The sequence below is a fragment of the Alosa alosa genome, chromosome 22 (assembly GCF_017589495.1).
Source record: "Alosa alosa isolate M-15738 ecotype Scorff River chromosome 22, AALO_Geno_1.1, whole genome shotgun sequence".
Classification (NCBI taxonomy): domain Eukaryota; kingdom Metazoa; phylum Chordata; class Actinopteri; order Clupeiformes; family Clupeidae; genus Alosa; species Alosa alosa.
Window position 1 is genome coordinate 27,322,557 of NC_063210.1, and position 24,151 is coordinate 27,346,707.

At 39.6% G+C, this 24,151-nt stretch overlaps 1 protein-coding gene across 1 annotated transcript; it reads right to left on the reverse strand.

Annotated features, from left to right (window-relative positions):
• Positions 1-234: 234 nt before the first annotated feature.
• LOC125287218 (P2X purinoceptor 4-like) lies at positions 235-22,182 on the reverse strand. The gene is made up of 12 exons (XM_048232778.1): positions 22,079-22,182; positions 21,551-21,695; positions 10,828-10,899; positions 10,420-10,492; positions 10,219-10,315; positions 9,978-10,058; positions 7,130-7,271; positions 1,478-1,611; positions 1,314-1,401; positions 1,154-1,219; positions 460-537; positions 235-291 (listed from the first exon to the last, which is right to left on the reverse strand). The coding sequence occupies exons 1-12, from the start codon at positions 22,180-22,182 to the stop codon at positions 235-237; spliced, it is 1,137 nt and encodes a 378-aa protein (XP_048088735.1).
• Positions 22,183-24,151: the final 1,969 nt, after the last annotated feature.

A 24,151-nucleotide genomic window follows, 5' to 3' on the forward strand; every position in this document is an offset into this window, starting at 1 on the left:
AAAAAGAAATCTCTAATGGTGCAGCCCCCAACCCCTCTATATCTCTAATGGTGCAGTCCCCAACCCCTCTATATTTCTAATGGTGCAGCCCCCAACCCCTCTATATCTCTAATGGTGCAGCCCCCAACCCCTCTATATCTTAACTGAATTACCAACTGGCTGCAACTAACAGTTGCTGCTGGAAACAGTATGGAAACACCTAGAAATAGTTTATTACATTTTAGATCCTCTGGTTCACTGAGCACCTGTTGTGGATCCTGAGATGGGCTCGTATTCTGAATCCTGTTCAAGCTGGGGGAGGTGAATGGGTAGATATTACACATATGAAGGATTTAAAAGATTTCACTGTTAAAAATTATCATCAAATCAGTGTGAAATTGAGCCTCCATTTAAATAATTTTACTTAATTTGTATTATTACAGGTCAACACATTCACCCGCCCACAAGTTGTCAGCTTACATATGAAAACTTCCGTTCTCTGTAATGGGGCCATTTGGTCAAGCAAGGCGTGATTATCAAACCAAAAATAGATGTGGCCTGCAAATAAGAAAAAAATAAAATAAACAAATTTGCATCTGTCAGATTGCTGGGAATATTTTGTAATTTAGACTGTTTACACAGTGGCAGTGGTGAAGCCAGCCAGACTGTCCAGATTCGGTCATTGATCCATCCATTAAATTATCGGTCAGACTAACAGACCCACACGCACAACGCAAAATAATACAGTGTGGGAGACCTCACAAAATGAGTCCACACCTCAGAGACTGAATTGTCCGTGGGCCAATTCAACGAACAAGTACTGGAGCCCTCGGCATCCCTGTTTGGCATTGACAGCTTCTTCCTTGTATGTATTACCTAATCATTGGTCTGAGTCTAACACAATGTAGATAGATAGATACTTTATTGATCCCCAAGGGGAAATTCAAGGTCTCAGTAGCAGACAGACATCACACACAACATGCACTTACAGCAGAAAAAGTAATATAAGAAAATTCCATTGCACAAAAGAGACGAAAAGTAGAAGATAAACGTGATACTAAAATACTAAATATCCTATAAAAACTAACTAAGATGTTGAGAATCTCTCTCTTTCCCTCTATCTCTCTGTGTGTGTGTGTGTGCGCACATCCCTGCATTTGACTTCAACACTTACCAAGCCGAAGAGACCCAAACCAGATCCTAAATTGACCAGTGTTGGAACAAAGTCAAATTTGCCAGCCTGGAATAAAATTAGAGCTTAAATTGTGTTATAGAACATATCATCCAAATGATTCTGATCTTTAGTGATCACTACAACACCAAAGTGTTCTTACCTGTCCAAATACTATAATGTCAAAGCGAATTCCATATCCCTTGATTAAAGTTCTGTTCATATGGAACTTATTGTGATATTTTGCATACCTGTGAGAGCAACAGCTTTATCAGGTGTTGAATGTAGGCGACATTGTCATTGAATTCACAAACTATGGAACCCTACCTGAAATTATATCCTGTTGTAACTGGGTTTGCTCTGTGTTTGTCCATACGCCGGAATTCATATTGTGGCACACACCACCTGTCTGCCCAGTCCAGGTCACAGTCCCATCTGATCTGGAACGCCATCACTCCACCCTAACAACACAGAGGTCACTTGTGAAAGGCATTCATTCAGAATGTGCTCCTGAAAAAGACCTTTATGTGAATTGACCGCAATTATTTCATATATAATATAATAATACATCTCTTGTGCTCCTGAAAAAGACCTTCAGGTGAATTGACCGCAATTATTTCATATATAATATAATAATACATCTCTTGTGCTCCTGAAAAAGACCTTCAGGTGAATTGACCGCAATTATTTCATATATAATATAATAATACATCTCTTGTGCTCCTGAAAAAGACCTTCAGGTGAATTGACCGCAATTATTTTATATATAATATAATAATACATCTCTTGTAGGTGGGCATCACTTTAGTCATGACAGAGGAACAATTCCACCACAGGCTCTCTGGGCACCCGTTTGTTTCTGGTGGAGCCAGGTGTGTTTGAACCTGCCGCTATTGTTAATGCACTAAGACTAGTTAACTAGATGTACCGCAGAGAAATCAATGGGTTACATGACGATACTTCTCTGTTTCATAAGTTTATTCACTCTCTAAATAAATTAAGGCAACTCCATTCCTGGAGGCAAGCTCCTGAAAGCAATCTATGATGAAACTGTTTTCATGTTTAAATCCAAGCCCCGCCGTCTTGCACTAGCCTCAAAACGCAGCCAGCGCGCATTATGGACGCGTCATCGGAGACCCTGAAATTACTGTTTGCACAGCAAATTAGGAGTAAAGTAAGTGGAGGTAACTCTTGTTCCTCACTGATCGTGGTTCCTGATGTCTGTTCAAAGGATATTTATTAATAAGTATTAATAGCTCAGGCTACTTCGGCCAATCGGTTACACAGTTTGCTAATCAATAAGCCTATTCATGTGTTGATTTAGACCTACAATAAAACCAATCTCTAAAATAGGCACTGCATTCTAAGCTTTTTATTCTAACTTAAAATAGCTTTATGGATTATTTTTTTTTCTAATTAGATCTACATTTACGTTTTAAAATTAATTATTTGGTGCAGCCTTTGAAGAATTATTCTTGCGAGTAGCATATTTTAACGTGCGGTTTTGATTGTCATTACGCGATCACGTTCATTTTGAGAGCACTGATATACAGTAGCCTATAGTGTTTACATTTACAGGTCATTTGGGTTCCACCTGTCATATGCGCCCCTCACTTGTACTGGGTTGATGCCACCGAAAAATCTCACAGGCACACCTTAATTATAAACATAATAATTATATATTACTTATATATATACGTTACTCAGATTGAGTAACGTAACGGAATACGTTACAAATTACATTTTTGGGCATGTATTCTGTAACGGAATACGTTTTGAAAGTAACCCTCCCAACACTGCGTACAGACAGTAAAGGAGAGGTGTTCATCACTTTTAAGTGCCATTAAAATGTTAATATAAACCCAAATACTTACATTTCAAGCCAGATTTCTTTAAAGGGATACCAGGCAAGCCTGATGCTTTTTCTCTACGAAACTCCCCCTCGCTCGGTCTGAAGCTCTTTTCCTTTTCTTTGCATCTTCCGTCAAGGGTTTTCGCTGCTTCTTCACCGGCTCTGCCATTATACACACGTTTGCAACAATCACTAGCGTTTCGTTAGCCTGCCTCTGTGCTGGGGCTGCAGGGCATAAACTGATCCTGCTTCTCGCAATGTCTGAGACTTTGTGAGACTGAAGGTCAGCAGGGTAGGATATACCGAACTTGCAAGTGGGATATTCTTCCTACAGTGGGTCCCAGTTAAGTTTGGACGGGTTCCTTCATGAATCACGCACCCCATTTTCTCAGCAGAAATGGCACAAACTGCAGTTGACACAAACAACCACAAGGTGTCATGGGAATCAAAATAATGCAAAAAATAAATCCGCAGATAAAACCAATTATCCTCATTCATTGCAACCGCAGCATGCCTGCTTGCCGACGTTCAAACGAAAAAGATATCAAAGCACCTTTTGCGTTTGAATGTAGCACGATTTTTTTTTAAAACAGCTGGACAAATGATTTAGCTAATTGATTATAGCCTGCACACCAGCAATTGATGAACATTTACCTGTACAAGACAGTAGCCCAGCCTAACAAGCATGCTGCATGTCTACTGTAGAAATTTCACTTAAATTGCAACCGCAACATGCCTGCTTGCCGACTTTCAAACGACAACGAAAAAGATATCAAAGCAACAAGAGGGTTGAGTCTGAATGACACGGAGTTCAGACTCATATTGCTCCTCATATCCATCTATAAAAAAAGTGTTTTTTCTTTTCTTTTTGAGCACGTCCGAATCCCAGGACATAACGCACTGGACCTTATAATAGGCTCGAGATATAATTCCAAAGGGGGCAGATAGGGGCCTACTGCACTTAAAACTCAAAAAGACTGAACGAAGCTTACCGAAATTTGAAATTGCGATCAGTGACTGGCATCGGGTGAAGCTTTTCGAAGTTGAACAGGCTATTAAAAACTATTTGCGCACCTCAATGTCACAGGAGAGACTGGGCTCTCCCTTCTATAAATTGAAAAAGACGTTATGCACCCTGCAAACTGGCCTATGATTTCATTGCTGAGTTTGCGGCAAAGCAATACAATGTTTTTTTCAGAGTAAGGATATGGCGAGTCAGTGTCATTTATTTGTCCAATGTTAGCCTACAGACCAGTTTCCATAGTGCACATCTTATCAACAGTTTGAATGTCGTGTGTGTTTCTGCTCATTGACAAATACCGTTCAGCACAATGATTCATGCCCAATTAATTTCCCCTGTTAAAGTGTTCGCCTTTGTTACACTATTTTGTTTCGTGATGTAGCCTATGATAAACACCATATGGCCAAATATGTGACTCAGCTAATGTTATAGGCTATTCAATTTCCCCTCTTAAAGACAAGCTGGTGTAGCTTATTAGACTAGGCTACTAAAATGCACCAACGGTAGCCTTTGCTATGTGTAAAGTAAGCTATCGCATGATTTCATGCACGCAAGTTCATGTATCTGTCAAGTTTCCACAGGGCATCGCACCCCCTTGCGACGGCCCTGCAGCTCCTCAGCGAGGAAAAAGTTAAAATATGCGATAAACCCGGGAAAAGTTGACAGGTTTGTTTCTGTCCCGGTGATTATTTGTGAAATTGTGCAAACGACAGCCTTTTCAAGGCATTTCAAGGAAGGAGTCGTAGCATGCAAGCTCCCAAATTGACCCAGTAGCCTACAGAAGGCATCAATAAATTGTTGGGACTGGGGAGGGTCATGGGTTTTTTCTCAATCACTTTGGAGAGTCATAGAAAAAATTATTGCTGGCGAGGGAGGGTCACGTCTTTTTTGACTAACGCTCCCAAAACTCCTCCGGTAGCCCCTTAAATAAATAACGAACAGTCCCTAATTGATTATAGCCTGTAGGCCTACACCAGCAATTGTACACATTTACCTGTACAGGACATTGACAGTAGCCCAGCCTAACAAGCAGATGTTGCAAAAGACATCAAAAGACGCAATTAATCAGAAATAAATAATGTAATCTGCATTGCTTTATTTAACAAACTGCAAGCAACAAGAGGGTTGAGTTCGCTGTGAGGCCAAACCCAAGGGCAGAGCCTATCTGTTAAGGCACTCGATAGGCTATATGGTAACGAGCTGTGTGCGCCTGGAAAGACAATAGAAGATGCTTTCTGAATAGCACAGCGAAGGCGGCTCTGGTCATCCCATACCCTCCCCCCACTTCCTGTAGCCTACCATTATGACTTGTTGCCATTTTGGGACATTAAGCTTTTTCACGTTAAGCCCCCCACCCCCTTCTTTCACAAGCAGTGGGGGAGCGCGGGCACAAAGTAACACTTTTTGGTAGACAAAGAAGGGTTCTTCGCGCTTCTGTCGTTTGGCGACAATCCGGTGCAACCAGGCCAGGACAGATATTTTAGAGAGAAGGAGAGACTAACGAACATCGAAACGTTAATCAAAGTTTAATAATGTTCTGCACCTTTTACTAAAGAATAAAGAAAATTAAGAAGACATCTGAGCTGCACCGGCGTCTCTCCTTCTCTCTAACACTTTTTGGCTTTGGCTAAATATTTCTAAAATCATTTGAGTTTCACTAGTCACATGTTTTAACAAGGAACACTTGTTATTGAACTAATAACAGACGTGTGTCGAAAATTGACTTTATTTTCCATACGGAGAAATAACATATCCAGAGTCTAACCAAGGTTAATCTTGCCAAAAAAGCCCTCAAACCTGAAAACACATGAGGCAAAAGTTCAAAACATCATAAAACTAACTAAACTAACACGCGCATATTTTTGTATTGCAATCATTAGCCTACAGTTGTAACAGCGCTGTAACAGTCGCTTTTTTACCCCCGTGATCGCTCATTATAAAGAACGTTTAACGTGTCCCAAAAACAGCTATCAACTAATCACTAAACGTCTTAGGAAGATGATTAATTAACACGAAAACGTTGCCTGGTGTCCCTTTAAACAGGAGCTGTCATTGTCACACCCATTCGCCTCCTGTTCAGAGGTGTTCATCACTTTTAAGTGTCCCCCAAAAACACTTCCGTTGTGTTGTGAATTTCGTAGCGCGTTTTTGAAATGTAAATGTTGTCTGAATTTGCAGCGCGTTTTCTAAATGATGTGCACATGTTGTCCAATTAAGATGTTTTCTTAAAGGAACCGTATGTAAGAAATGTATTTCAATTAATCATAAAATGGCCCTGATATGTCACTAGACATTAAGAAATCATGTTCATTTCAAATACTTATATCACTGACAACAGTAGTCCGGCCAGGATATTGTCATTTAAAAAGTGAAGTTGCAGCCCTCAACTGATGTTGTGTTTTGTCATGTCATGTTGTGTTTTGGCCTGATGCGCCACCCTCCACTTATCTACTAAACACAAAGTCAGTAGTGTTTCGGCATCCGGGTTGGCAACCAAGAGTCAGGGTGGAGGGGGAGGGGATACACCGCTCTACAGTAAATTGAAAGTGATTGCAGTACCAGTTTTGGCCACAATCTTACATATGGTTCCTTTAAGTTGGTTGTGTTTTATCTATTTGCATCTGTTGTCATAAATTGCACGTCGTTTGCACCTGTCGGCCACCGTACACAGACCCGATTGGGTGTTGCACTAGTGAATCAGCACGTTACGATAAAGAAGGATTTATGTGTGTGTTAAAATTGTTATTATTGGGCAAACAGGATATTCAGTGTCAGAGTGAAGATGTAAGGAGCAGAATACAACAGAAGATGCCGATACAACACAGCTAATGCTCCACCTTAAATAATGAGCATCCAGGAAGAGCCTTTAGTGCACCTATTGTGCCCTTGAACAAGGCACTTAACCCCAAAGTTGCTTCGGGGACAATGCGAGCCCTTGTAATATAGTTGACATGTGTAAATCACTTTGGATTAATAGTGTCTGCTAAATGTAAATGATATTTGGCAGATGCTTTTGTCCATAGCAAATTTAATAGCCATTTCTACCCCCACCCCCTCCCTCCCTTCTTGCTCTAGAGATTCAAACTGCCTAAATTCATAACGTTACATGAATCGCCATGGTCTGGAAGTCCTCCTCTGCCTCTTCTATGATGTCTTTGAGCCTGAAGATCGGGCATTCTGGGTCGGTAGAGCGGTTAAAGACACACTGGTTCAAGTAGGAGCTGTTTATATGTGGATCGATATTCCTTCTGCAATCACAAAGACAACATGATGCATTATTTACCACATGCTTAATTCTGTGCGAACGACCCTGTAGTTGGATTATCTGGTTCCTTAAATGAAAAAACATTGAAAAATGTATTTACCAAACTAAACTGTCCAGGTGCATCATCAAATTCAGGACATATCATACTGCTTTAAATAAAATTATGTTCATTTTCAAGAGCTAAAACAATGACTGTTGACTCATATCATCCCAACAAAGTCAAGTCAAGTCAAGTTTATTTATATAGCGCATTTCATACACAGAGGTCATTCAATGTGCTTTACATTAAACAAAACTAAACAATAATAACAAATAAAAGCATAGAAGGGCAATATAGTCAAAGAATAGTTCAAAAGGTAAAGATCATAATAAAAAGAAAACATAAAACACGAGGTAAAATCATTTAAAAATGAAGAATAATTAGTAAGCAAAAACAAAGGCAAAAAAGTAGTAAAAAAAAGTAATAAAAGACAAGGTAGAATAATTATCAAGGCAGATTCAGAATTTGTAACTTTCAAGAGTTAGCAGAAAGCATCTGAGAACAGTTTGGTCTTAAGTCTACAGTAGATTTAAAACTGGCTACAGTTGGGGCCTTTTTGATGTCATCCGAAAGTTGGTTCCAGAGCTGAGCCGCATAGCAGCTAAAAGCTGCTTCACCATGTTTAGTTCTAACAGTAGGTTTTACTAACAGGATTTTCACCTGGGACCTGAGAAGACGAGAAGGTGTGTACTACTGAAGCATGTCTGATAGGTATTTAGGTCCTGCTCCATTCACTGATTTATGAACAAGCAATAGAGCTTTAATGTCAATTCTGTGACTTACTGGAAGCCAGTGCAAGGACTTAAGAATTAGTAGTAATGTGGTCAGTTCTTTTAGTCTTTTTAGGAAGGCCTGTGAACAATCCATTGCAGTAATCAACCCTGCTGGAGATAAATGCATGAATGAGTTTGTCATGAATAAGTCATGTTTTGACATCAGCCCTCTGAGTTTGGCAATATTTTTGAGGTGGTAAAAAGCTGATTTAGTTATCGCTTTCATGTGGCTGTTGAAATTTAGTCACTGTCAATTAATACACCAAGATTTTTAACAGTATCCTTTGCCTTCAACCCTTTTGTGTCAAGGAGAGTGGCAACCCTAAGTCTTTCCTCCTTTTTACCAAATGTAATTACCGGTACTTCAGTGGTACTTCAGTTTTTTCTTTGTTCAGCTGAAGAAAATTTTGAGACATCCAGGTGTTGATTTGTTCTATACATTGACACATAAATTCAAGAGGACCATAGTCGTTTGGTGACAGAGCTAAGTAAATTTGTGTGTCATCTGCATAGCTATGATATGAAAACAAATTATTTTGGATGATTTGTCCAAGTGGGAGAATATAGAGGTTGAATAATAGTGGTCCCAAGATCGACCCCTGTGGAACACCACAGGTCAAGGACGTTGGTGTTGAGGTACAGTTTCCAATGGCAACAAAGAAGCTCCTTTCTTGTAGATATGATTTTAGCCAGCTGATAACTATGCCTGTAAATCCAACCCAGTAACACCCAAGTAAGTGTCACCAAGAGAAACATTTATTTCCCCCTAGCCCCCTGTTAAACAAGCTCCACTTTTTAAAGGCCTCCTCTGTAATCATTTCTTCGCGGATTTCTCAATTTTGTTGGCATTTTTCTCTATGGAGCTCCCCCCTACAGCCATACAATCGCCTCTATGGTCTTTTCGCTGGCTCTGCCATGATGAATGACTTAAAAAAAATGAAGCCATCGTTGCTTGGTCTTAGAACTACAGGGGTTAAAGTAAAAAATCCTCAGTCAGATGTGTGTGTATGTGTGTGTGTGTGTGTGTGTGGGTGCGGGGGTAATCACACTGCAATGATTGTGTGTCAGCTGTAAAAAGAAATCATTTAGTATTTTGTATTACATTATTATATTAGACCTACTAGGTTATAGACATCTTATAGTATTACTTTAGCCTAGTTCTTTTTTGTAAGAAACTGTTGACTTGACTATGTTGGAATCTGCGGACAGCTGCTTTGGAGCACTAATCAATGGCGTGGCCAGTACAACCAATGTGTCTTAAAGGGACACCAGACAACGTTTTCGTCGGTATATGGTTAAATGACTCATTACAGGACGAATGAAAACTCTCTCGCCCGCCCCTACTGCCTGTAGGAAGAATATCCCACTTGCAAGTTCAGTGTATCGTACCCGCCGACCGAAGCATGATCAGTTTACATCCTGTATCCACAGCACAGAGGCAGGCGAGCGAATTGTTGCAAACGTGTGTATAATGGCAGAGCCGGTGAAGAAGCAGCGAAAACCCTTGACGGAAGATGCAAAGAAAAGGAAAAGAGCTTCAGACCGAGCGAGGGGGAGTTTCGTGAGAGAAAAAGCATCAGGCTTGCCTGGTGTCCCTTTAAAGAGTATCCACATTACTCGATCCGGTAGATCGATCCCTGTACATATGGAATATGTAACGGAGTGGAGAGATAGTCTCTTCACTCAGAGAACAAAGGTTACAACGTAACCGAACGATCTTGCAATGCTGGTTTTTCGCTAGGAGACGGCAGGGGGAACAGGGAAAGCTGCTATTTTCGCCACAAACAGGTAACTTAACCATCACAATAATTTCTAAACTCTTTTTTGCATAAGAGTATATTGCATAGGAGCCTTTAAATTGAGTTAAATTACATACTTGATAAAGTTGAACTTTGGAAATTGGATGTTATTCTTCACCAGCACTGTGAGATTTTCTGTACCTGTTAAAAGCGGAGGACTAGAGCAACATGAAAATATAGCAGGTTTAAAACATGACATCAACACAACCACAATAAATCTTTCACTTTCCCTGCACTTCTGACTAAACAAAATAATTCACCTTAACTTATCTGTCCTCCACATACAATGTATAGCCTCGATCACACAAACAGACTTACTTGGGTGGTTTATCGTCTCTTTCTAAGGGACACCAGGCCAATATCTGACATGTTTTAACTGTGCGATTGAAGTCCACACATTTACCTGTCTGCCAACCTACAGAAAGTGAGAGGGCCAACACAAAGCTTACTATAGACCACACATGATAAAAGCACATTCATACTATTCTGCCATAAATGGAAGTGCACTGTCTCACTTACCTTTGCTTCGTGAACTACGTATTCCATGTTTGCAATCCTTGTCTGAGGAGCAAATAGAATCTACGCTCGGGATCTAAGTGGACAAAGTAACAATCTTGCACACAAACTGTAAGCCGATGATTTTTAAATTCAAACAAATAAATGTATACACACAATTAAGTTAACTTAAAGACAATGCATAGCCTATTCATTGAAGAGATTCATGCTCTGCTTGGGAAAGAGCTATTGATTTGGAATGCAAAGTATGATGCAAGTAACACATGACTGGCAACTGGCCTCCATCCATGAACAATTGTTTATATTTTTATTGACTTCCCTGGTGGACTCTTCAAGTCTCTCATGATTACATGTCCATCAAGCTAGTTGGACAATGTTTTACTAAAACGCTCAGCTCTGCTGTTACAGTACCTCTGCACAGGTGGTCTGTGTTTGGTTCTGGGTCACAATCAGGTTTGTCAGCACAAAGAATGAGTTCGGCTCCTGAGGGGGGGAAAATAGTGAGATCAGCTGTTGTGTTGCTAACAGTGGCAGATTCTGTGGCAGCTACTTTGAATCAGTCACTTTCTTTCCAAACTAGTTTTGATGGACATGTCAAGAAGAAATGTTGAGATTAAAGTCGATATGATATGTCAACTTGAATCTCGAAATTTCAAGTTTAATCTTGACACATTGAGATTAATGTCGACATGATATTTCAATTTCATTCTCGAAATTTCGAGTTTAATATCGACGTTGGAGGTGGCGGTGTGGCCGCCCTCACCCCCGAACCGCACCAAGACAGTTGTCGTTTTCCATATTACATTACATTACATTTGGCTGACGCTTTTTAACCAAAGCGACTAACAACATGGTAAACAGTAAGTTTTAGAACAATTCTCACAATTTTAGGACAGTTTAAAAAAAAACATTAGAGTACAGTAAGAATAAGTGCGTCGGTGAGTGCTGTTTTTAGCAGTTACTTGTCAGTATAGACAGACCCATGGTTATGTAGAGGGTGGATGCATTGCTAAGACTGTATGACCATAAGCCTACATGAACTTCATATAAATTGGACTCTAGATGGGTTGATGGTTTTGTGTGTGTGTGTGTGTAACATTGAACTATGCGGGGGGTGGGACAGGACTGAATTGGGGTGATTACCATGGTTGGCTGTGAGCCATTCTTTACAGCTGGCCAAAATAATTAAGTGATCAACGAACAACGAGGATTGGTGCAGCGACTGCATAAAAAGAAGCACCGTGGATCTGCACGGCACGAAGGACGCACCGATCACACTGATTTGAACGCCTGCCGCCGAGGTCGCGACCCCCTTAACATCCGTCAGCAGAAGGAATTGGAAAGACCCCAAACAACGCTCTCAATCCCACAAGTTACAGGAAAGTAGCCCTGCCTTTGCCTGTGTATGCGTGTGTGTTTGTGTGTATGCGTGTGTTGACTGTCTACTGGCGTTAAGTGCGTCTCCCCTTTATTTCCCAGTCCGGAACGAGCTCGACCTTCCTCCCGTGACAACGGCCAGCCTGAAACTTCTCAACGCACCCGATTTTGCATCGTTAAGGAAAGTAAAACCCCCATCACCTTGAGCTTTGTATGAGTGATCTAGGCCGTGTTTTGGGATTTTGCATGCGGAAGTTTAATTGACGCTTTCTGTCTCGCAGTCAAGGGGGCAGAGACACCACTAGAGGAATCCCCGACGGAGGTGTCTGGCCACGCATTTAAAGAGACAGCGCATTGGTGGACGTATCACTCCAGACTGTTTTCAAAGACAGCTCTTCAATCCTGGGGGTTGGGCCACAAGTGGCACTGGACAGTAATATATTGTTTTCCCTTCACCCAGTTCAACTCCCCTTTATTAGTGTATTGTATGTGATTCATTGCAGGGTTTGGTCAAGTAGTGAAGGGCTGCCGCTGGTACAATATTAGCTTGATTGTGTTACCTACTGACAAATGTTCCTTTATCACATGTGTGTGGGGTATCTACATAATTTGTGTGCTGTACTTGGTGTGTAGTGCTTAATATTGCCACTTGTAGTGTAGGCTCAGTTGGGGGGGAAATAGTATCAGTGGCTCCACCCACAACCTGCTTACCCCAAGGTGTTTACGTACAATTGCCACTAGTCGCCAGCAGAGGGAGCCAACCCTTGACGTGTGTCAGTAGCGAGGCTCTAGCGAGTTATTTATATATACTCTGCAGGTTGGCTACTCTTATAGTGTTTTTTTCCGTAGCGTAGCAGCTTGTGTTAACATTTCCTCTAGGTCACCACGTATATGCTTGCGTGTCTTTTTTTTTGTTACAAAAGGTTGCTGTGTCTTATTACCATTTTGTGAGTGGTTCTTGTGTATTGTAGCTTACCTCTTTAGCCTTCCTTGTTGGTTGCCTTAGGCAACCCCTAGTAGCGCCCATATACTCAGGGAGAGCCCCTGGCTAAAGCGCACACCCCCCTTTTCGGTTGGTTCCCTCTGTACGGAGCCTAACCCCATTATAGCCTGAGATCTCCCTCCTCTAGAGGGTGCCAGAATGTGGTATTTACATATACTAGGCTATTGGTTTGTTTTGTAGTTTCAGTTCTTTCATACTGGTCCTATACTCTAAACAGGCTGTGAACTTACATGGGCTATTGATTTATTCTGTGGCCCTTCATTTCTTTCATACTGGTCTTATACTGCAATTGGGTCGTGAACTTCACATAGGCTATTTATTGAACTGTGTTTTAAAACTTGATTGTTAATAAACTATATATTTTTATACTACGTCGTTGTATTGTTGTGTGTTTCGAGGGGAGAACCGCCGGTAATCTGTTACCGTTACAGTTACACTGGACATGCAACTGTGTGCTGTTCCCAGAGCATATACTTTCTCTGTCTAGGATCTGCAGTATTAGAGCATCCTTGATGAGGAGACTTCTGGTCCACAGAACAGCAAAGTTACATTAGGCTATTAGTCCTTGAGCCAAATGGGTTGGTTGGTAACATCTGAGGGGAGTAAGTCTCATAGTGATTTTTTGGCAAGGTAAACCACCCTAGAGTTAGAAAATAAGTGACAGCATTGCATTAGTAGTAGCTTTTTTCACCCTGTTTATGTCTATCATACACTCATGATGGGATATTAAACGTGAATTGGCTAAACATTTTAACTAATAGATATCCCCACAAAACTTCCACAGCTGATTATTTACATTATGTCAATTTTTTTTATATTGGACGTTCCCAGAAAGATTATGTAAATTAGCCATTGGCCCCTATTTCGCAAAACTTGTTTTCGCCCCGGCACAAAGTTTCTTATTTTGCAGGTCTATTTTTTAAACCAACCAGTTTTTTAAACCCTAACCAGTAGACCACGTCTGCCTATGCACTGTACTGTACATTACGACCATATACATAATAAAGGCTAGATGTCTTATGGCGGAGTCTCTAACGACATCACCGGCGGCCATCTTGTCACAGGCAAGCTATCTGGTGGGCTCTGTGTTACCTGATGTACGGTGAGTGATCTGCACGAACACAATTACTCTTATCTCGCTGAAATCTTTACAGATTTACGGTTCGGTTTCTTACAAACGTTATTAACTTAGCTATAATCTGGATGCTTGAACATGCTGAAGTTATAATTATTCATAAGTATGCAGTGTCATAGCTACATCTCTGATGTTTATAACAACCCAAACCGTTTGAAAATTGGTAGAAAATTGAGCAAGTTATGGTTATTTAAAAAGTATGCACCATTGAAACACAATGTTACGAGTGAGCAAGCTGACTGTGGCAAGATGGCCTCCAGGCGCGGACGTCGACCTCCATTTGGCCAGTAGCACGGACGAGACATCTAGCCTTTATTATGTGTATCTATGATTATGACACTCCTCGCTTGGCCAGTCTGCCGTTTCCTCTTTCACTGAGGGGGAAGCAAGACGGCTACCATTCAACCCAGAAAAAGTCATATAACCATTCCACTAGGGGTGTAAAGATTAACCGATTCGTATCGGTATCCGTTTTTAACGTGTAAGATATGGTTTCATCGATACGTGAAGCCCCGTATCAGAATAAAACTGAAATGAACCGGTCGCTATATCGATTTACTTTTCTCCTCGCTCAGACTCATTTACGTTGCAAGCAGCGTGTTCATTCCACTTCCTGTTTTGAAGCTACACGTGGCACGGATTTTTGCCTAATTCACAACCATGACCATGATAATTGATAATATAAAATTAATGTGCACCTTGAGCAAAATGATAAAAAATCTTTCAGAATGCTTTTCATTCTTGAACTGCACCGAATTGCATCGAATCGAATCGCATCGAATCGTACTGAATCGTTTTTTATGAACATGTATCTTTTCTTGTATCGAATCGTGCCCATGTATCTAGATGCGAATCGTATCGTCTTTTACATAAGAGATTCACACCCCTACATTCCACAAATGACACCTTTTAAACTTCATATGAGCCTCTGCTATCCTTCCAAGTGATATAATTTTGAAGGCTTTGGGCCTTCAAAGACATTGAAGGTTGTATTAGCGATTTCAGGCCCAAAAAAGGCCCAAACATAAATGATCACATTCATCTAATCTTTCTAACGATCCGCTAGCTTTCTGCCCCATAAGCAGGCCGTCAAAAAAACGTGTCTCTGTAGGCAGCCTAGGCTCCGAGATCTGTACACAAAAACAATTGCTACCAAAATAAAGTGTTACAACCAATAACTGACGAGATGCGCATTTAGGAGAGTTTTAATTGCATGAGGGGGAGGGGGAGGGAGTAGCGAGCTAGCTCTCTGTTTTATTTGAACATCAACAGAAGTGACGTATCCCCGCTATCGCTGATACAACTTTTAATTCACCCTACCTCACTCTGATGACATGTTCAGGTAAAAGGGGACAGCCCGTCAGGTAAAAGCTATGGCCATTGGAAACAATAGAGAGGGACTTTCATGCTAATAGCTACATAATCATGTTTTTCTGGACTATTGTGACAATCATTGCATCATCTTCAATATTTTTCAATCTTTTTTAACCTACAAAACTACTATAATCAAATGTTAGCCTATATATGTGTGGCACAAGTGTTTTTGAATTTATGTTAATTTACTAATTTGATGCATCACTAAAAAACTTTCCCACAAAAAATGGTGTATGGTGTGTCGTTACAATATTTTGATAAACAATTCATGAAATATTGCACCATATAAGCATATTTTGTGTTATATCATCAATGTTTTAGCTGCTCTGCCCTCATCTTGAATTTCCCCTTGGGGATCAATAAAGTATCTATCTATCTATCTATCTATTAACATCAACACAATATCAACATGTCAGGGGATTTTCTTGCAAGTTCTGGTTCCAGTGGTTTTTTGAATCGTAAACCGCATCTATACTTGTTATCTCAGACCAATCAATTAACCAATTATTGTTTCTAATAAAGGACATTTGTAGTTATCATATAATAACATGATTAGTGATTGGCTTCTAGTATTAAAAGAGCCCAAGATGGAAAGCCTTATTTGGCCTATTTTACCTGATGTTCCAAAATTAACTGACTTCACCCCATTTACCATTGAGATTTATATCTCAACCAAAATTCTGATTTGAATGGAAAATGAATATCATATCAATGTCACCTTGCTGTCTGGGATACTGCCAGTCGTGCCTGCACGTGAAACTGAAAGCAACATGTACATAAGCTAATGTAAATGTGAAAACGTTGAAGATTAATCCTATCTGCCTGATTAAAAAGAAGTCGATTTGGCACATATCGTATTCTGATTTATTTCCACATATGAATGACCTGAAACTGATCTGAAAATATTGGAATCCATGTGCTTTTTTCCTGTTTAGGCTACAAGTTTACGCTGCAGATTGGTATTTTGGTTATTGGTAAATTTAACATTTACACTGTCAGTTAAAGGCGAACCTGTTCCATTTGTTTTTGTTTAAGCCTGTACCTGAGTTCACGGAGTTCAGAGTGATGGTTGTGGCAACCTGCATGAAGCTGGCCCTCTATGTCATCCAAAAATTATTAAAAGCACTGCTATTCGTTTGTCTAGGTTTTATGCTGATTTGTGCCGTTATGAGAAACATTTGTGCTACTATGTTTTGCAAGTTATTATGCTTTATTTAGTACGTGTGTGATATGGTGATATGAAATATGTATGATATATGATATGAAAATAAGGAACGTGGGGGGGTGGGGGTTACACTTCAGTCAGTACGGCTTACCGACTTCTGTTAGTAGAGGGGGGGATTGATATAAGTGTGTGTGTGTGTGTGTGTGTGTGTGTGCAGGGGGGGAGGAAGTGGGAATGATTACTAGGGCCCCAATTGGAAAGATGGCCCTTGAAAAGTCTGGAATATATCTGAATAATTTAATTTCCAAATTAAATGCCATACTGAATGTAAGATGAAATGTAAAGTTCATTTGTAATTGTAAAGTGTATTTGCTGCATAACTTGGTTGATTGACTGTATTTTGTATATAAAAAATAGTGAAGACTGTCTAAGGTCACACTTACCCCTTGCTAAAGCGCAAAATGGTTTAGTCTGTCGGCAGGAGGATAGGTAGGCTATGCACTTTTTGATAGAGATATTTTCTCAAGTTGCTTGTGTTTTGTCTAGCGTGTTTTGTATGATGTGATTGTCTATATTATCTTTAGACCAAGCCTTACACATTCATGACTTCCTTGAGCCATTTTTAAAAGTGTTACCCTGTGATAGCCAATCAAAATTGGCGGCAGCTGCCAAACAGGAAGTGACCTTATATCTCAACCAATCTTGGCTTGTTTGACATGAAACTTGCTGCAAATGCTTATAGCTATATGTCTGATGTAACAACATTGAGTTGCCATGGCAACCTCCGCTTGGCCCCCTCATTGCTGCTTGCAGCTATATTTCTAGTAGTGGTTTCAGTAATGCTGACATTACACACAAACAACTGGTGTATAGAATCCTTGGCAGCACAAATAGCCAAGTAAATAGTAGGCTAGCATATATTTTTCTTTTCTTTTCTCGGCTCAGATCAGCACGTTAACAGCTTTATAACTTTTGCGTAACAAACATTTGTGGTGTTATATTTTTTAACAGCACAATCAGCACAAACTATTGGGACTACGTTTGGACATTGGGCTGGGTGATGTCTACCTAGATAGCAATTACATTTGGTCCAGCTCAGCATGAAAGGGTTCAAATGAACTATTTTGAAGATGAGAAATGTGTGGGGATTTGTTTGGGCTGTGTTTGACCCAAATATAGACTAAATATGAATCACACACCTGGGCCAGATCCAGCCACACAATTTCTCATAAATAGCCTATAATGTAGTATCAAAAGTATTTGTTTTAAAATATTATTTGCTTTAAAAATACTGCTAATTTGATGCTGTTTAACAAATATATAAATTGTGCACTGTTGCAATTCACGTTTATCTTTATAGAGCAATTCACGTTTATTTCTCAATGATCTTCTGTCTGCTCCGCTATGGCTAGTGCTGTACTGTAGGCTTCTTATGGCTGTGCCCTCTCAGTTTTTAAATCGTCAGTAGTGGGGACTACTGTTGCCTTCATGATTTCCTTTTAAAAGTTTCTTATAAGAAGGAAGTATCAATTATCATCATCAATGACAAGCCAGCTGGAACCTGCCGCTTTTATTCCAGGTTTTTTTGCTGTTTCTTGCTGTCAAGGGGTAACTCAATAAGATTAGAGAGGGTGCCCGATGATATCCCTTGGGCAATTCTCGATATTCAGCCTTTCTTGTCTAATGTGTTGAATATAAGGCGAGGCACCACAGGTGAAAAGGGTAAAAAAAATTAACTAGCAGATATCACTATGAAACTTCCCCAGTTGATTACTTACATTAATATGGAAAAAAAAAAATATTACAAGTTATCTTTAATATAAAGTTTAAATATGCAAATTAAGCATAATCTAATTAAATATGTGCTGATTGCATAAACTAAAAAAAAAAACTAAATCGGAACATTGGATGAAGCCAGGTTCAAAATTACTTTTTCATTGTGTTGACATATTAGATGAAAAGTCTTTTACACAGGGAATTTTAGATATCTCTTTTATTTATTCCGTAAATCAGAAAATACTGCCAATAGCCTTAAAAAAAAAAACCTTTTCGCCATGTTTTTAAGAATAAAATGTCATATAAAAAGGCTAGGAATAACATATCAACAAACCCCTCTGTAGAAGCCTTCTAAGTTAGGTATACGACTGGACACTTTGGTGTATGTAGGTGCTTCTGAAGTGCAGTTTCATTCTCAGAGTGGGAGAGGGTGCTGCATCTCTCACTAGCACGTCTCTAGGTGTGAATGACTTTCTAATGAGGGGTCAGTCACAACACTAGCACGTCTCTAGGTGTGAATGGAGGTTTACCAGAGACTTTCTAATGAGGGGTCAGTCACAACACTAGCACGCCTCTAGGTGTGAATGGAGGTTTACCAGAGACTTTCTAATGAGGGGTCAGTCACAACACTAGCACGTCTCTAGGTGTGAATGGAGGTTTACCAGAGACTTTCTAATGAGGGGTCAGTCACAACACTAGCACGTCTCTAGGTGTGAATGGAGGTTTACCAGAGACTTTCTAATGAGGGGTCAGCCACAACACTAGCACGCTCTCTAGGTGTGAATGGAGGTTTACCAGAGACTTTTCTAATGAGGGGAATCAGTTTCACAACACTAGCACGCCTCTAGGTGTGAATGGAGGTTTACCAGAGACTTTCTAATGAGGGGTCAGTCACAACACTAGCACGTCTCTAGGTGTGAATGGAGGTTTACCAGAGACTTTCTAATGAGGGGTCAGTCACAACACTAGCACGTCTCTAGGTGTGAATGGAGGTTTACCAGAGACTTTCTAATGAGGGTCAGTCACAACACTAGCACGTCTCTAGGTGTGAATGGAGGTTTACCAGAGACTTTCTAATGAGGGGTCAGTCACAACACTAGCACGTCTCTAGGTGTGAATGGAGGTTTACCAGAGACTTTCTAATGAGGGGTCAGTCACAACACTAGCACGTCTCTAGGTGTGAATGGAGGTTTACCAGAGACTTTCTAATGAGGGGTCAGTCACAACACTAGCACGTCTCTAGGTGTGAATGGAGGTTTACCAGAGACTTTCTAATGAGGGGTCAGTCACAACACTAGCACGTCTCTAGGTATGAATGGAGGTTTACCAGAGACTTTCTAATGAGGGGTCAGTCACAACACTAGCACGTCTCTAGGTATGAATGGAGGTTTACCAGAGACTTTCTAATGAGGGGTCAGTCACAACACTAGCACGTCTCTAGGTGTGAATGGAGGTTTACCAGAGACTTTCTAATGAGGGGTCAGTCACAACACTCAAAAAATTCCTTCATAGAATGGCAGTTGTCTACACATATCCCGCCCCTTTCACGTGTTGTGATCTCACTGCTGCAAGCAAGGTTGGTGTTGTGAAGTCTTGCGCACGCCGAAATTGATGCCCGATAAGTGCCCAAAAAGTGCTACAAATATGGCTGCTGAGTGGAAGGACTTGCCTAAAAGGACTTTGGGTTTACTTACTGCACAGCTATGTAAATGACTAATGTTAGCCTAAACTGCCCTCTTTTAGCTGATTTCTACAGGGTGTCTGTTCTACTGTTCTAATATGTATAAAATATACATTTATTTTCTTTTATTTTTTATTGCAGTAGTAGTCTATGCTCAGAGCCTAAACTCGTCATTCAAAAAGAGAATATTCATTTGTAAGTATTGAAGTATTTGGAGCCTGAAACGAAGGAATACTTCAGTTGGATATTCAACTGCCATTTGAAGAAAGATTCATTGATTCGTTACTAAGCCCAAGCAGTCTACCAGAAAATGTCAAACTTGCACCAAAAGGAAAATACTAGGAAAAGTGTACATATTCAGAATTATTACCGGCAATATCTGAAATTATAAATTCATTATTTGACATAGAAAAGGGTTACATTTTCCCAATTTGAATGCATGAAGTATTGTCTGAATAACTATCACACTGCAAACTGTATTTTAGTACATTCTATTTGAGTTGACCTATTTTTTTTCTTCATGATTTCGCCACATAGGGCTTTAATGGTTAATGTAGGACATTGCCCAAGGGATATCACTGGGCACCCTCCTAAATATTAAAGAGCCACCCCAAGTCTAAGCAAAAATTAATAAATAAATAACCCACAAAACCAGGTCTGACCCCATGGCTCCCGGACTGGCATTATCTGAAACATAGAAATTCATTAATTCACTTAGTAAAGGGTTAAATTGTCTAAATTTGAATGTACTGTCTGAAAAACAGAACAGAACACTGTATTTTAGTACATTTTAATTGAGTTGATTTGCATTTAATATGAGTATGCCTACTCATCTTGAAATTAGAGGTATATCCTATTTCATGATTTTGGCACATTGGGCTTTTTCATATTTAAACATTAAATTACAGAAAACTTGTAATACACATTTCCTGTGTAAAAGACTTTTCATCTAATAAGTAGTTTTGAACCCGGCTTCATCTAATGTTCAGATTTTTTTTTTCTTTTTAAATTTTATGCGCAAATTAGGCACAATCTTATTAAATATGTGCTGGTTTTATTTTTATAAAATCAGCACATATTTAATAAGATTGTGCCTAATTTGCATATTCAAACATTACATTTCAGATAACTTGTAATACATTGTTTCCATATTAATGTCAGTAATCAACTGGGGAAGTTTCATAGTGATATCTGCTAGTAATCAACTGGGGAAGTTCCATAGTGATATCTGCTAGTTATTTTTTAACCCTATCCTCACCTGTAGTGTCTCACCTTGTATTCGATACATTGAACAAGAAAGGGTTAATATACAAAATTGCCCAAGGGATATCACTGGGCACCCTGCTAAATCTTAAATAGATACCCCTGGTCTACAAGATTCTGCAAAAAAAAAAAAACTTTAACCGACAAAACCAGGTCTGACCCCATGGCTGCCGGACTATTTCTCTCCCCCTTGTGAGCACAGGCGCGTTCCCAATTAAATGGATCGCATAACGTTCATGTTAGATCTGCTGCAAAGGAGATAAGAGCAGGCCTATCATCTCTATTTAACATGATGTTTTGACATTGTAAACATTCTCTAAGGAGAGTGAAAAGCAGTTTGCTGTTATAGTCTAGGCCTACCTGTGGTGGAATTACGTAGTCAGCAACGTCCCAAATTTTGCCAAGGTCAGATGTGTTCATGAAAGTAATTCCCTTCACCTTGGTGGTCACTGAACTGAGAATGGAGTCTGTTTCTTGGTAAGCTTTTTTGTTTATGTAGACATACCTGTAAACAGATGGAACATACCGGAAAACAGATGGAACAGTTTCAAGGCAGAGGCACACACACACACACACACAAACACACGCACACACAAACACACGCACACACACACACAAACACACGCACACACACACACTTCAAGTTAGATGGAACGGCTCCAAGTTGAATACATGTAAATAATTGTGAAAATATATTCTTGGTAAGCTTTTTTGTTTATGTAGACATACCTGAAAACAGATGGAACAGTTTCAAGGCAGAGGCACACACACACACACACACACGCACACACATCAAGTTAGATGGAACGGCTCCAAGTTGAATACATGTAAATAATTGTGAAAATATATAGGCCAATGGACATTGTCTGATACCCATGGAACACTTACCAAATTAGATAGAGAAGTACCAAAGCCTGGAGGATGCGATGGACTGCTCCAATTGTATTACTTCGTAGTACCAATACTTTTGGTGTTGAATATTCAAGTGCCATTGTTCTTATGTCCACCTTCAACCATCCAAAAGCTAAGTGTAGCCTACAGTCTTATATATCACCTTCACTTCACTTTTCACACCCAATCAATCACGAGTCCGAAAACACGTTTTTCCCCTTTTATGGAAGAGAAACCCTCTCCAGGAAAAGTAGAAGTCCTCCTTTTAAATTGTCACTAAAGTAGGCTAGGCTACTTGCCTCTCGGTAAAGAGCGTAATCTGTGTTCATATCTGTTCATTGTAAAGACACTAATAATAATATAAGTGCTCTTTCATTCAAATTCCAGCCATGCAGAAATGGAAGAGTGTGCATGTTTGCTATGAGTGCTATGGAGATTGCATTATTTGCAAAACATTTAGACAAGATATCCTTTATAGTGCAACAAAAATAAACATTCTCTCATATGATGCTGAAAGGGAAGTGGACCCAGGACAAATCCTCAGCTATGAACTGATTAATGTCCCTGTACTGTAGCTATTGCAGATAGCAATGGTTATTTGTGAAGTGGAAATGTCTATCCTCACTCAAGTGCTGTCTAGCAATGTGGAATGTCCAGTATAGTGATCACTGCAAAAACTGCTCATTCAACTCTGGTATGCTAAAGATCTAGTTATGTCTTTACCCATCTGACTGCAGCACATTTAAGAAGTATGCAGGAAAGTTTATAAGACACTTTTGTATTGTTATTTGGTATTTGTTATGTGGTAGCAAATTATGTTAACTATCAAAGAAATATACCTTATGTAGAAATACACACAGATATTGCAACAGATAATGGTGTAGGCCTATCTGATTCAGACCTGAGTGGTTGAAACATACTTATTAAATTACACTGGGAGCCAAAAAGACTATCTTCTTTTTTCCCCTTTGCAACTAAGCAATCCCATAAACACGAAAAGGCCTAGGGTAGCCTACATCAGATGGCCTTAAGATTAGGCTCTTCTGCACAGCATTAAGTGATTTGCATGCAGTAATTTGAACACTGACCTTGATCTAGCCTACTTTGGCTATTTAATGGTAATTTATTGCCAAAACACCACACAATATAAATGAGCCATGACAAACAATAAAGGAGTCCTTTATTGTTTGTTATGGCTCATTTATATTATGTGGTGTTTTGGCAATAACTTAATCACACACAAACTACTATTTTACTGACTACAAAAATAATAATTAAGTAGGAAGTTTAGAAGTTTAAAACCCAGAATTGACCAAAAGTGCACCAAATTCAACACAAATGACTCAATACACGTGGAGGAGGCCTGCATCCATTCTTTTCACATATTTTAGGATTTGGATATCGTTTCAGTATCGAGTATCAACATATTTATGGCAGGTATTGTATCGAAGTCATAATTTTGGTATCGTGACAACACTATGCCAGAGCCACTCTGTTTTCTAGATGTCGAGGATCGGAGGCTCTACTACCAACAAGTGATGCTGCTCAATGGCATATTAGACGAGCACATTATCAAGCTCTAGTATGGAGGCAAGCATACATACCAAATCCAGTGTTACTAGAACTAAAATGTTTTTTACTTGTCGGTTGATGCAGTTCTGCATTAGGCTTATTCCCGCTATCTAAGTTCATATGTACTGTAGGATATATTCTGAGTTGAAGGTTATCTGTGCAACTTGTTATTGTGATGAAATGCATTAAACACCACATGAGGGACTCACTATGTTAGCAATAAAAATATGGTTGTGTTTTGATCAGAATTTCCGAGTTTATTACATGTTAACTGTAATCATGTTCCCATTAAATATGTTAATAAACTAGTATGGGTTCTCAAACATGTATTTAGAGAACACTTTTATTTGGTTTTAATGATTACTTTTGAAATCAACCTAATGTATGGAAAAATAAGCATATTTTATGTTAAAATGCTGATTATGCGGCTTAGAACTCAGAATTGAGCTTGGTTAACAAAATATTCAAAATCAGCACCCTCAAATTAGGTAAGAAGGG

Coding starts and splice junctions, on each gene's coding strand:
- LOC125287218 (XM_048232778.1), bottom strand. CDS start 22,182: ATGGCACTTGAATATTCAACACCAAAAGTATTGGTACTACGAAGTAAT. Junction 10,493..10,827: donor CACAGACCACCTGTGCAGAG/GTACTGTAACAG, acceptor TTGTCCACTTAG/ATCCCGAGCGTAGATTCTAT. Junction 538..1,153: donor GTTTGGGTCTCTTCGGCTTG/GTAAGTGTTGAA, acceptor TCTTATTTGCAG/GCCACATCTATTTTTGGTTT.